General features: G+C 37.2%; 1 protein-coding gene across 2 annotated transcripts; it reads left to right on the forward strand.

The window, feature by feature from the left end:
* Nucleotides 1–3,875: 3,875 nt before the first annotated feature.
* On the forward strand, nucleotides 3,876–13,459 carry bmt2 (base methyltransferase of 25S rRNA 2 homolog). Of its 2 annotated transcripts, none has more exons than XM_042496790.1 (5): nucleotides 3,876–4,092; nucleotides 8,862–9,003; nucleotides 9,476–9,604; nucleotides 10,614–10,728; nucleotides 10,986–13,459. In XM_042496790.1, exons 1-5 carry the CDS (start codon nucleotides 3,933–3,935, stop codon nucleotides 11,616–11,618), a joined length of 1,179 nt encoding a protein of 392 aa, XP_042352724.1. In that variant the 5' UTR covers nucleotides 3,876–3,932; the 3' UTR covers nucleotides 11,619–13,459. The 2 variants fall into 2 exon arrangements, with proteins under 2 accessions (XP_042352724.1, XP_042352725.1); XM_042496791.1 differs by lacking the exon at nucleotides 3,876–4,092 and adding an exon at nucleotides 8,578–8,667.
* The last annotated feature ends 1,101 nt before the right edge of the window (nucleotides 13,460–14,560 follow it).

The raw sequence follows: 14,560 nt of genomic DNA on the forward strand, positions 1-14,560 counted from the left end.
CCATTGCTCACACTGATCAGTTCTGCAGAGTGTTATTACATTTTTGAGTTTCAAATTAACTCATCAGTGTGCTGTGTGTTTGGATGCCATCTAAAAATTATTGTGTTTGTGTAGGAAACATTTAGTTTTCGTAAGTCTGGAATGAATAAATCGTACTTTAGACAAATAACTCAATGTGTTGAATGGCTTTTTATTGCTGTAAGTGATACAGAAGTAATGGTAGATCATCAGTAGTCGAATGACAGTAATTTAAATAAATATCTACATTATAATATCAACCATGTGCATTAGAAATAAGCCTATAATCGTGCTAGCAGCTATGAGGCAGTGCTTTGAGCTAAACAAGGTCAGCATGCAAACATGCTCACAATTACAACTTGTTTAGCAGATAAGTTTAGTATGTTAGCATTCTCACTTATTCTGATTAACTTTATACATAAAGTTCAGCTGAGGCTCAAAAGAATGTATTTTGCTTTGCAGGTATGTAGTAGCCTAAGAACCAGATGAATCTATGAAGTCAGATTTTATTTGCTCTAGCATTTGGGAATTAGCGATGCAAGGCTATGTATTTGGTCATGAACCAAAGAACTGGAAAAATTAAAGTCATAAAATTTTGACCACGCAATTTCAATAGTTGAAAAGTTCCTATAGTACACTGTTAGAGAAACACACTCGTTGGTTCCAAATTTCATGGACATACATCCAGTAGTTGCTGAGCCATGCTGGTGCTAGAGGAGAAGTCAGGGGATTACCAAAATCATTTGGAGTCATTTTGGACCCTGAATATCTGCATAATAGAATTCCATGCCAATCCATCTTTTAGATGTTGAGATATTTCTTTTGGATACAGACACTATCTTCAAATTACACTTTGTTTTGATAGACTGGACAGCGCTTAAATTTACTCGCTTACAAATAAACAGCAGGGTTAATAGACTTAGAAAACATTTTATTTCCTCTAAAAGCAGGCTAGTTACAGGTAATCCAAATCATTGTGTTTTCAATAGAAAATATGAATACCATCGGGGGTATGTCATGTCAGAGATCTGCAGTCATATCCTGAAAGTATGCAAGAATGCAGACACTGGCTCTGACCTGGCAGCTTGTATTCTTATTTATATTTCTGGTATGTTGAAAAGTTTTTTTTCCTTAATCTCGGCTGCATTCTCATCAAATCAAGCATATCTCGTTATCACCACTTATCAGTGTTGAAATATTTTTGGCAGCTGACCATCGGAAGTATCAGCTTTTATACTGTTTAGGTGCTATGTCCGGAGTTTTTAAGGTGTAGCCTGAAAATCAATATTTGTGCATGAACCAAGAGCTCCTGGGACACGGTAGAGGTCAGTAGTTTTTAAGGATTATTCCTTCCTTTTCTTATCTTTCTGTGGGAAAGAGACATTTTTTTATGGGAGAAGTTCTTCTAAATAGAGGTCAAACCTAGAGCCAAGTCCATGTGCATTTCTGACATGCTGTCATTAGTCCACAAGAGTAAATCTAGCAGAGCACTCCTCTGAAAGTTATTGATCGCTGTTTGTCTCTGGGAGCCAAATCGAGTCACTTGCAGTGATAGCATGTAGTTCCTGCCCCCTAATTGAACTTTGGCTTTTAGCTGTGTTTTGAGCAGAACACAGCTGCAGTAATGTACTCGCCAGGGGATTTCTGGCAGTCTACTGGGAGGATTACCACTCTCTTTTGCCAAATGAGTAACATTTTTAGCCACCAAAAGAAGCAAAACAACATTTTTGGCAAGTGAGACATGCAGAAGAGCATACTCCATCACACAGCTCAAATTCCCAATACAGCTTTCAGTGACAGGAGTTTATAACAAGTATCCTTTTTAATAAACTATTAATGTGTGAGTTCAGTTTTGCAATTCAACACATACTTGAGTTTCTGCATTTTAGAGGAACTTGTAATGTTGATGTTTTAAAGAGTAACAGATCTGTCATACAGTAACAAACTTCCTCTGTTAGTGTATTTACTTTTTGAACATGATCTTATCATTTGACCTGAACTGTTGGCTGCAAATCATCAGAGCACATTGGCTGACCCCATCACCTGTATATTCTGATAACGACCACAGTATTAAATAGCTACTGCAGGCAGCCAACTGTCTTCATGTCCACACCAACAGATGCCTGTCTGACCTCTTTCTAGGACTTTTATTACTCAAGTGCAGTAATAAATAAAATGTGCTATGAATAAGCTGATCAAAGTTTAAAGCCAGAAAATCTTGTGCTTAGATACAGTAGTGCTGACTTTATACATGAAGGGTGAAAGACATATTTTCATATTTGTGTGCATAAATATTAAAATAATAATAATAATAATAACAATAATAATAATAAAAGCAAGACAAAATGGCTTAAAAATTAGAACATTTTGAATAAATAATTAATAACAACAATAACAATAATAATAATAATAATGATAATAAATTGTTTATGATCTGTAGCACATACTTTAAAAGAGAGAAAATCCAAATCAATATGCATAAACATACCAGTAAAACACATCAGAAATACGTCAGAAATAACTTTTCCTGTTACGAGAGCTATTATGTAAGAGCTCACATGATGCTGCTCTATTAATACCTGCTATGGTTTTTTTTTTTAAGTGTAATTACATCCTGCCCACCCATGACATGGTTACAGTGCAACACGCAGACGTATCTGACTCCAAAAAAAAACAACAACAGTTAACCATCATGTGCTGTGTGCTATTTTTAATAGAAATTAATAATTATGCTCTGTAATAATGTAGAAATGCAGTATGGATAACAAAGCTTTAGATTCAGCAAAATAACGTTTTACTTCACACGAAATTCCACATTAAATCAGGACGAAAGTAATTTTGAGACTGTTAAAATGATTTCTAACTCACTGGAACCATTGGGTGGCACTATAGCATGTTTTTTTGATGAAAATAATTTAAAGTAGACAACAGGTAATTTATGTGGTTTATTGTTATATGTTGTTGTACAATACTTAGCTGTTTCAATAAACATTTTTTTTTCTTATTGATAAAAGTAATTTATTAAAGTCCTTTAAGCACAGTGTACTGTGTCATTTCATTATGTTTTATTTTATCCTCAAAGAAACTTTATGTTTATTAAAATTTTACATTTACAAGCTACAACAGTGGGATGTAATGCTAGTGGGTAGCCTAGAAACATAAATGACAAAAAATATTTTAAAACAAAACATGCATGCGCTATACAAACAAAACATGTATCAAATTGCAGAAAAGCTGTGCTGAAAGGCTATTGTGCAATGACTAATAATATTAAGAATCAGAGTAAAAATTTAAATAAGTGAAAATAAAGTGATAAATTGAGCTATACAGGTTAAAAAAATAGATAACAAATATAAGTACATGTAATATACAGTATATATCAAAATGTTTGATATATGAATTGATATACAAAAGAATAGATTAAATAGAAAAATAAAATAAAAAATGATAAGTAAAAAAAAAACCCCCGAAACCTATAAGGAATAAAAGATGAGAAATACATTTACACAAATAGGCTGCATCTGTTTTGCTTTTTTTTTTTTTTTTTTTTTACAGTAATAACAGTCTTTTAATTCAAAGAGTGGGAAACTGTTTAAATAAACAATCAGAAATACTTCATAAAAACGTATTTAGAGACAGAAAAAAATTATTTTGTGTGATGTCATAAGGTTTTGAGTTAACTTCAGGAGTTGTGGGATTTCCAAGCCGCACTTAAACGCCCGATGGCACGCACGCAGGCTCCAGGTACCTTTCCCGGCCTGTGATTGGACGACGGACTGTCAGTTCCGAAGCATGTCTGTCAAACTCAACCAATAAGCATGCGTTTTGTTGGCCGGTGCACCGGTTCGCCGGTCGGTTTGTAGCTGGGAGAAGGGGAAGCAACTTGGCGAGGGCAGCATCGGCGGTGCGGTGCTATGGACCTCAGGGACAATGTCGAGACCGGGGAGACGGAAAACCAAACGGAGCTGTTTTCCGTGCCGATCCCGGACGAAGCACCGTGCAAGAGGGAGCAGGAGAAGCTGTCAGGGGTCGTCAAAAACGTCCACAGAAAACTGCGCAGGAAATACAGAGAGGGTAAGCAGCCTCAGCGGGCCCCTTCATCTGTCTGTGGCCCTGCTGCCGAGTGGCTAAAACTCAACGTTAGTCCAAAAATACTAAATTAAATCGTTTCTGCTAACAGTAATCCCAATAAACATAACTTAATCTGCTCGGTAACGTTAGCCCTCCTAGCTAACGGTCTTGTTTCGAGGCTAGTTAGCTTGTTATGGAGGTAGACCGCATCCAGCAAACAAGGCCTTTAAAGCTCTTTAACAATGACATTACACACACTACTAAAATTATTGGTGTTTATACACATAATACTCTAATGTAAACACGCATTATCGCTCCTTTAGACCCAGTGCACTGTCAGCCGAAACATTAATAGATCACTAATAAGACATAACGACGCAGCCTATTTAATGACAATGAATGACTTTCTATCGCCTCTTTATTGCCAATAAATTATAACTCAGTGGACTGAACAAACATTGGTGCATCTTTTACAACCGAGCTAGCTTTATTTACGACTAAAATGTTATTCAGAACTAGACAACACATGCAAAATAAGTTAAAACTTCATACAGATTCACGTTTTGCGTGTAAACATGCGGTTTAAGATTTCGTGAGTGAATGCAAACTCAAAAGCTTATTACATATTTAGGATTTCAGAGAAGGATATGAAGGGTAAGAGGAGGCTGGTATTGTTAAAGCTAAGCTAGAGATTGTCCATTTATGCTTAGGGACTGATCATTCTTATGAGAGGGGAGGGGTGATGCCAAGAGGGGGAGGTATGTCAAATGTTTTTTTTTAAGCACCACGGAGGGATTTGTGTTTTTTTATTTTGGCTTAGGGGAGGGGCATACAACCTGAAATAGCTGTAGTTTGTATTTATGATACAGAAAACATGCATGGTTTTGTTCAGATTTGCCTAAATTACACTAGAAGGTATATCAGTTGCTCATTGCTGATAGACTCATATTTGCTATGACTGATTAAAAGATAGATGGATAGAAAGATGGTGAAAGTGTCACATGAGAACTCTTTATTTGCACTTTAGAGAGAAATGGTACCTATATATTTCTTAAAAATATAGTTAAGATCCAATCTGACACTTCGGATACCACTTTGGGGTGGATTTACTTCTGCTTTTGTGATTTAGGGAAGTACAAAAAAGGCCCCCAAAAAAGAGTACCAACTTTAATTGGAGCAGATGATACTATGTCTTTGAAGTTGTGATTTTTTTTTAGACAAAATGTTTAAATTCACCTGGGGTGTTGCTCTCAATCACCTCATCTGTCTTCACACAGACCAAGCTCATATCTATTTGCCAACAAAATTTGCAAGACTTTAATCGACACTTCTGGATCCATATATGCAAAACTAAATGCAGCTTAATTATCTTGTGTTTGTGTTCCAGTGGCTTAAATAAAAAGCTTATAGACAGTTCAGGGCTGGATTTCCATAATAATTGTTCAGGTATGTTTATCTGCAGCTGTCAGTCCTTAGAACAAAAACATCTGTCTTCTTTCCTATTATGAGTCAATCTTGATAAGAGTGTGAAATGGGAAGTTTGGAAAAACCCTTTTGCTAGACATCAGCACTGAGGTATGACGTTAGTGTCAGTCTGAATGCTCAACATCTTTATAGTTTAGAAAAGAAATGTTTCACTCTGCAGCACTGACACAGGGGTTCATTTCTGAGCTTGAAGTTAAAGACTGTTTGTAGCTTAAAGTGCCCTCTAGAAATGTTGGGATTTAAAAACTTGCTACATTTCCTACCCACACTGAATCTTTGTACTACTGTAGGAACTGCACTCTCTCTCATTCTCTCTTTCAGAGGAAATGCACAGTCCTACTTAAGACTGTGTAGGAGGGGACTGCAAAAAACTTGCAAAATATTTAACTTGAGAAAAGAAATTTAACATTAATTCATGTTGTAATTAGAGCATAACTACAGCTAACAGCTTGTAGGTTATATAGGATTTATTTGACTTTGTGCTTATAACCCCACTTCATTTGTGACACTATGGAAAAACTAAAAACACAAAGCAATGACTTACAAATCAGTTTCCAAATGTATTTTTTGAAATACACACAGGGACAATATGTTCAGTGTTTTAACTGATAAACTTTTGTGTTTTTTTTTGTAAAATACACTCATTCTGAATTTGATGCCTGTAACACGTTCTAAAAATGTTGGGACAGAGGCATGTTTACCACTGTGTTACATCACCTTTTCTTTTGAACACAGAAAGCGTTTGGAAAATGAGGACACTAACTGTTAAAGTTTGAAAATTAAATTTCTTTCATCCATTTCTTTCAGGCCAGATTAATGAATGAATGAAGAATGAGCCAAAATCCCATCTGAACACGGTGAATTAATAGTTTAATTACACAGGAAACGTCATGAAGCTGGCATTGTAAAAAAAAAAAAAAAAAAAAGCTTCTCTGCTTATTTAATTAATTAAGTTAGCATGTTTTAGCATGTTTAATACTTTGAGTCATTTGCACATATTTGTTATGGACTGAAGTGTTACAGTTTCGTAATGAGTCTAGTTTATTGAATTTATACCAGCGTGTGGTCTAAATTGCATGTGAATAGCTGCAATAGAAATGTGTTTTATGAAAAAAAAAGTATCTGATACTTATCTACTTCTATTTACTACTACCTATTTCTACTTTTCAGCAATCCCTACTACTTCACCTTATTCTAATACATTTAGGCCAGTAATTAAGTGTTGCATAAGTAACACAGCAAACCTTTACATACCCTGCATTTTTAAACATTACTGCCATTATTGAACTTGTAAACTGGAAATTCAGTCGTGCATAAGCCTTTAAAAATATTTCACATCAATTTTGAATTATTGGTGTTATTGAACTTATAAAGACATTCACACTTATTTAAGCCATTTCCACTTCTCCAACTGCTCCAACTACTTACCCTTTTTCTAACATTTTTAACAGCATTGCAGTACAGCATCAGCTTTTCAACATTAAGCATTCACACCCACAATTTCTTCAGAAAAGTATTAATTACATTTTAGTTAGCACGTTCAGTAGATTGTGTCATTCCACCTAATTGCGCATATTTTTCGAAATCTTACAATTTCTATATCAGTGTAGTTTTATTGAGTTAATACCAATGTCTGGTCTAACTTTCACGTGAATTGCTGCGTTAGAGATATGTTTAATGAAGAAAAAAAAGTGTCTGTATGTATGTCAAAAGGGATTTGCACATTATTGCATTCTGTTTTCATGTGTGTTTTAAACAGTGTCTTAACTTTTTGGAATCAGGATTGTATAACAGCCACAAACATCATGATTTAGGATGTCTCTTGCTTGAATGCCTCAGCTGGTTTTAGGGATGCACGATACTAGATTTGTTGCCAATGTCAGATATGTTGATACACAGCAATTTATTTGGCGGAACCGATGCTGATATATTCATTTTTCCACCACCTAATTTTAGTAATCATCAAGTCTCTTATGTAGTGAAATTAGCATCATATTATGCTTAATCTTACAGTGATGGCCCACCAGCAGATGAAGACATAAAATACAATGCTTTTCAATGTATATAATATCCAGTCATTGTTCAAAATAAGAAAACTACTTTGATTTAGGGTTGATGTTTCTACATGTCAACTATCGGCAGAAATCAGCTTATTGGCTGATTCAGATATTTCATTTTCAAGCCAATATATGTCAATAAAGATGATGTGCCGATATTGTCGTGCATCACTAGGTGGTTTATTTCCCTTAGCTCTGACTCAAAAATCTGCATTTGACCATTTCACTGCTCTTAAACACGAAAGTAAACAGCAGAAAGAGAAGACTCAGCACAAGTTTTATAAGTTCAAAACAATTCAGCAAAAACATAAAAAAGGAGCCTCAGTAATGTTTGTGCAGTCAGTCTTGTGCTGTAGCAAACGTTGTCACATTCTCTACTATCTATTTATGTAGCAAACAATGCATAAAGAGGTCAGATTTTGTTGTTGTTTGTGTGGACTCTGTCCTTCTGTCCACCTGAAACACTACATAACCACAAAGTAGTGTTTAAATTATGTCAGACCAAGTCATGTTTTGAATAAGTCAGAAATTGTCCAGAAGGAAAGAGTCAAGTTGGTTGTTTTTTAGAGACTAGAGGTGCACAGAGAAGTCGTCCTGCTCACAGACCTCATGAGTGGTTAATAAGTAAAGCATGATCTGGTGGGCTTGGCATTGAATCACTGTGGTCATGCTTCTGGAGTGCTGCTGTTTACCACCACTTCTCTTGTTGTTCTTTCATTTCTGCAAATCTGAATGAGAGTTTTTGCTTGTGGTCATATGATTTCTCCCTTATCAGTGTGTTTGCCTACGCTACGGCCATAAACTGTGAAGATGTGCTGAAGGGAATTTTTGTGGACTTTATTATAACTGTGAAATGGCTCTCTAAGGATGATTTTCAGAGGAACAGTTCCACTTCTGTGCTGGCAAAGATGAGCAAACTTGTAGGCATTGCAGCAAATTGCAATAAATGTGGCCTGAGCTTTTTTTTTTTATCAGTTTGTTTTCCAAAGGACTACTACCATGTTTTGGTACTCAAGGGGATAACCAAAGTTGGCAAGTAGGTTGTGAATATTTGTTACTTGTTGTGGTTGAATGTCAGACTAAAAGATAGAATTGGTTTTCAGCATGATGACACAGTAGCTTAAACTTTAAAAGTCACAATTTATTCCTTTAAGTTGTGAGGACTGTGATTTACTTTTTGTGTTGTTTTTAATTTGTTAGCTCTGTTCTAATATTATTTTGCTTCCTTAGTGGGCGACTTTGACAAGATCTGGCGCGAGCACTGTGAAGATGAGCAGACGCTGAGTGAGTACGCCCTCGCCATGAAGAATCTCGCTGACAACCACTGGACCAAAAACTGCGAAGGAGAGGGGCGCATCGACTGGTGTCGCAGGTACTAATCAAATATCTTACAGCTGCACTCTAAGACCTCATGACTGTTAAGTCTTTTTTTGTTTGTTTTTGTGAACAATTATTTATTGATTAAACAGCAAAAAGGGACAATATGTAATATGTATATATGAGTATGACACTCATCATCATTGAAAATGAAAGATGCAAAGTTTGAAGCATGTCACAAAAACAAAACAAGCAATAACAGCAAAACATCTGATGCAAGCAAACAACATCAAACACAAAAAACAAAAAAGTTACTCACACAAAAAGTTAAACAGAAAATAGCAATAAATGCCAATCTTTGTTAGAAAATATATAAAGAAAACTTAAAGTGAGTGATGGCATCAGTCAGTCAGTTATCAACTGCGTTACTGTACTGTATGACTGTGAAGTCCAGCTTATCTAAACTTATATGCTGAGCTTTAATTTCACTGTAAAGTTTGAGTTGTGTTTTCAATCTTCTTTCTCAGTGTCTGTCAAGAATATTTTTTGGATGGCGGGATGAAGAGAATGTTAGAAAAGGATGAGAAAAGTGCCATGCTCGCCATGGGTCTGACTGCTGCATCTGTAAGTGCCCAACCGAACAGCACCATTCCCAGGTGAGCACGCTACACCTCATGCTATTATTCTCTGGAGTAATAGATATAAACTGCTGCGGAATAAATCTTTATTCTATAAAGACGGGTTTGAGAAAAATATATGGTCTAAATAGCTGATTGATGCTAGTGGTAACTTGCTCAATTGTGAACACACCCTTTAAAATCTACTACTAGGCCAGAAAAGAAATCATTTCTCTCTCTCTCTCTCTCTCTCTCTCTCTCTCTCTCTCTCTCTCTCTCTCTCTATATATATATATATATATATATATAATATATATATATATATATATATATATATATATATGTGTGTGTGTGTGTGTGTGTGTGTGTGTGTGTGTGTTTATAAATATGTATGTATGCGTGTCTGTGTATAGTGTGTATATATATACATTTTTACAAGATAGTTTCATGTTATAATAAGATGTCATATGTTATAGAGCAAGTTATTAATAAAAGAGACTAAAATATATTCAAGAGGCAATAATATTGCTTGTTTTATACATTAAGTTATAGTACCAGGCTAAAAACTTCTGTTAATTATTCTGCAACATGATACCATACATAGTCAAATGTAACATACACTTCAACAGTTGGATTTTAAAACCATTTATTTACATAATATATATCCAGCTGTTTTAACTCTGTTCTAACTCTAATTTAGCAAGAATTCTGGAAATTTGAGTCTGGAAAAAAAATTGAATTTTGAAATGAAAAATATATAGGAACCCGATTTGCAAATTACATGTAAACTTTTCTTCTCATAAAAAGCATCTCTATATATATATTTTTTTAACCCATCAAACTTGCATTATAACAAGTTTGAGGTCGTGTGTTAAAACATGAAAAGATTCAGTGGGCCCTCGCATGTGATGTTGTATTTGTTTGTTGTGGGGGGAAAAAAAAATCTGTTGATATGAATTTAACGTTGTGATTTTTACAAGACAAAGAGCCACTGTTGGACGCACATGATGTTTTTGAAGATGACACTTATTCTACATTTTTGTTGCAGTTCAATTTCTCAGCTGGGGAAAATGCGCCTTCTCGACGTGGGAAGCTGCTTCAACCCTTTCTTGAAGTTTGATGAATTCCTTACAGTTGGTATTGACATAGTGCCTGCAGTTGAGGTACGAGGGTTTATTTATTATGCTCATTTTTTGTTGACAAAATGTTGACACGAATAAAATGCTTGAGGTTTTCGAGTCTGGTGAGACAGTGCAGGCATTACGGAGCAAAAGTAGCGGCAGAAATGAGTCACTCAGGGGTATGTGTTGTGGTTAAACAGTGTGTGAACGAATTCTGCAGAGAGCAAAACAAAAAGCTCCTCATACTTTGCAGCTGCAAGCCTTAAAAGTGAACTTTCTGCTTCTTTTCTCTCCTTCAGAGTGTGTACAAGTGTGACTTCCTCAACCTTCAGCTCCAGCAGCCTCTCCAGCTGGCGAGCGATGCGGTCGAGGCGTTCCTCCGCCAGCTCCACAACCCCATCGACTCGCTGCCTGCCCAGCTTTTCCATGTGGTTGTCTTCTCCCTGCTCCTGTCTTACTTCCCCTCTCCATACCAGCGCTGGATCTGCTGTAAGAAGGCCCATGAGCTGCTGGAGCTGCACGGCCTGCTGCTCATCATCACGCCCGACTCCTCCCACCAAAACCGCCACGCCCTCATGATGCGCAGCTGGCGCGTCGCGGTGGAGTCGCTGGGCTTCAAGCGCTACAAATACGTCAAGTATTCCCACATGCATCTCATCGCCTTCCGCAAGGTGTGTCTGGCCACCACCAGCGACCTGGTGTCACGCAACTACCCAGAGATGCTCTACATCCCTCAGGACTTCCACTCCAATGAGGAGGAAGAGTGTGCCGACGTGCCCGTGCAGGTGCGCTCCGAGTTTGAGGATGACCAGATGGCTTGGGGTTTCTCGGAGCTACCTGACACGCCCTATGATTCAGATTCTGGGGAGAGCCAGAGCAGCTCGGTGCCTGGCTTCCACGAGCTGGAAGACCCCATCCTGCTTCAGAGCTAGGCTGTACCAGCAACCCCCCCTCCACCTTCCTCCTCTCCTTTTCTCGATTATCACCTCCCCTTCAACTGCTGCGCTGCCAATTTTAACCTGCTGCATTCTTCTCCTACTTCTCCTCCCTCTCCCCAAAACAATGCAGTTTGCACAGTGTGAAAGACAAAAGTTTACAGATTATTTTCTCATGTCCACACTCCTCTGAGAGTACACACACATACACAAACACATATTCACATACACACACACACTAAGATGGATATATTTTGATAAATATCTAGGTTTTTTAAGAGTTGGAAAGTGAATGCCCTTGAGATATCTAACTCCCTGCTCCTTGATTTCCATATCATCTTCCTATCAGCTTTCAATAACAAAAACAGCTTCAGTCTCTATTTGAATAAGCTAGCGTGGCAGGCTGCTTAGTACAAAAGACAAACAACCTGAGTGGTCTGACGGGAGTTTGATTGCACTGGTGAGACTGAGATGAAACGACTGGACTGGTACGCTTGCTTCTGTCACAGTCATGCAGCTCAACTTTCTGAAAAATCCTTGATGTGCATTTAGTTTTCCAAGAAAAAGAGAAGTTCATCGTTTTGAAATATATATATATTCTCAACAGTCAAAACATTGGTGTTGTCCAGTGTAAAGTGTGGCAGTGCCATTTTAACTTGGCATCCTCTGAATGATTTGTGTATCTTTTACAAGAAAGTGGTATTTGTAGCATTTTAAGCATTTTCAGAACCATACGGTAGGAGTATTACTAGGTTTACTAATGTGAAACTGTAACTGTGTTTACTCGTTGTGTAACAAGGTACGAGTGTTCCAAAGTAGGTATTAGATTTTTTCCTCCTCTCGTTGTCCTCACGAATATTGAGACTGAATTATCTCCAGTATATTTTTGTTCTCCAGCGGAGAAATAGTACAACACGGCATATCAAATCAAGCACCTGTATCCTTTGACACAATTTTGTAATGAAGTACTCTGCCTCTGTTTTGTCATACAGAATCTCTGAAGCAGGTGAGTAGATTTAAGCAATAGCAAACGAGAGCAGATCTGAAGACATTGTGTCCGACGGGGGAGGTTTTAGCTAAAGACACTACCAGTTGAAATGTGTTCCTGCTCGTCCCTGAATGAGCTTGTTGTGTGGGTGTGGCTGAGTTTGACAGTGTGAATGAAGGAATGAGTTTCATGTGTTATTGTCAGTGGCACTTTATCATTGATCCCAAAGGGTGTCACAAAATGTAATTATTTTCCAATGATGACACTTTTACAACCAATATGACGGGCCCATAAGATAATAACTGTAAGTCGAAGGTGCCTTCTTTGTTCACATTTACTGTATGTTGCAAACAGACTTTCATGCCCCTGGAGAAAATGAAACCTTTTAACAAAAAAGTTATCACGCTTCTTTGGCCAAACAGTATGTACAAACTGTCCAGTTCTCCTTCGTCATATTAATGGTTAACAAGAAACATTTCCAGTGTTGATGTAATGCAGTGTGTTGTTGCCATATCATTTTCCCAGTTAATGCACATCTCTATGCTGATATCTTCTCTGTTTTAACAGGAAAAAAAGAAAAAAAACATTTCACAGTACCACACATATTCAGACATTCAGGTTTTGTAATTAATTGGTGCATTTGTCTTCCAATGTTTCTTTTTGGTCCATATGCATGAGTTGTTTCATCTTCATTATCAAACATTTTCAACAATGCAGAACAATGTGTGCTTATAGTATGGTTGTATTTCTCTTTTATAAATGAATGTAAATGTAACGTATCTGTGTAGAGTTTTTTGTGTCTATTGCATCTTTATCTTTGAACATTAAAAATACTGCTCTGTATAGTGGTTATGGAGTTATGAAGGGGCATTTGTAATCCGAGCAGGTTGTGGATTAAGGTCTTTTGATAAACAGACAATATTTGTTAACATTGGTAGCAGTTTCAAACACGAATGAATGAGGGGTCTGTATGAAGAGGCAGGATTACTTCATTATACATAGTAATACTATTCATTATGCATAGTCTTATACCGAAATGGACAGTTCACCCAAAAAGCAAAAATGCATATTTTTCTTTTTGCCGGTAGTGCTATTTATCAATCTAGATTGTTTTTTTTTTTTTTTTGTGAGTTGCAGAGTGTTGGAGATATCGGCTTCTTTCAAATATAAAAGAACTACATGGCACTTGGCCTGTGGTGTTCAAAAAGAAAAAAAAAAAAAAATTAAATCTGAAAGCCGAATCTCTCAAGAGCAATGCCACTTTCCATAAGTCATGACCCAGTTTGGCAATTTTATCGGAAATATGGTGAGTTGGGGAGGTTAAACCCTCGAAGTGTGTCATCAGTTCTGATTCTGCGGCTGCCTTGTTGGCATTAAAAGAGGGGAAAAACTGCATCCTGCACTGATTTGCTTCTGGAGATTATGTGTGGCCTGTTCAGATTGGGACTTTGGGGTGTCATGTTAGGTTTTTGTGGGTACTGGGGCATACAGGTGTTGTAGGGAATGAAATCTCTGATAAGCTGGCAAAAGAGTCACGCTTGTCACATAGTGCTGATTTGAAAGTATTTTTGGGGAAAGGAGAATGCTACAGCCTCTGCAAAGACAAGTTAGAGCTTCAGTGGCAAAAGGAATGGGATGAAGAGTGAAGGGGCAGGCATTATTTCTCCTTGCAGCGGTCAATCAAAAGGAAGAGGCTGCTGCTTAAGTATTGCTGGAAGGATGCTGTGGCTTTAACTAGGCTGAGATTGGGTCATTGTGGTCTTGCCAGCTATCTGAAAATCATTGGCAAACATCCTGATGGTCTCTCTCTCTCTCTCTCTCTGTGTGTGTGTGTGTGTGTGTGTGTGTGTGTATGTGTGTGTGGACATGAGGAAAGAGTTCACCATGTTGTTTTTTCCTGTGACAGCAAGTACAGGAGTGAAAGGCAACAGTTGTTCCGGGAGCTATCAGA

This window comes from Plectropomus leopardus, chromosome 11, assembly GCF_008729295.1.
Source record: "Plectropomus leopardus isolate mb chromosome 11, YSFRI_Pleo_2.0, whole genome shotgun sequence".
NCBI lineage: Eukaryota > Metazoa > Chordata > Actinopteri > Perciformes > Serranidae > Plectropomus > Plectropomus leopardus.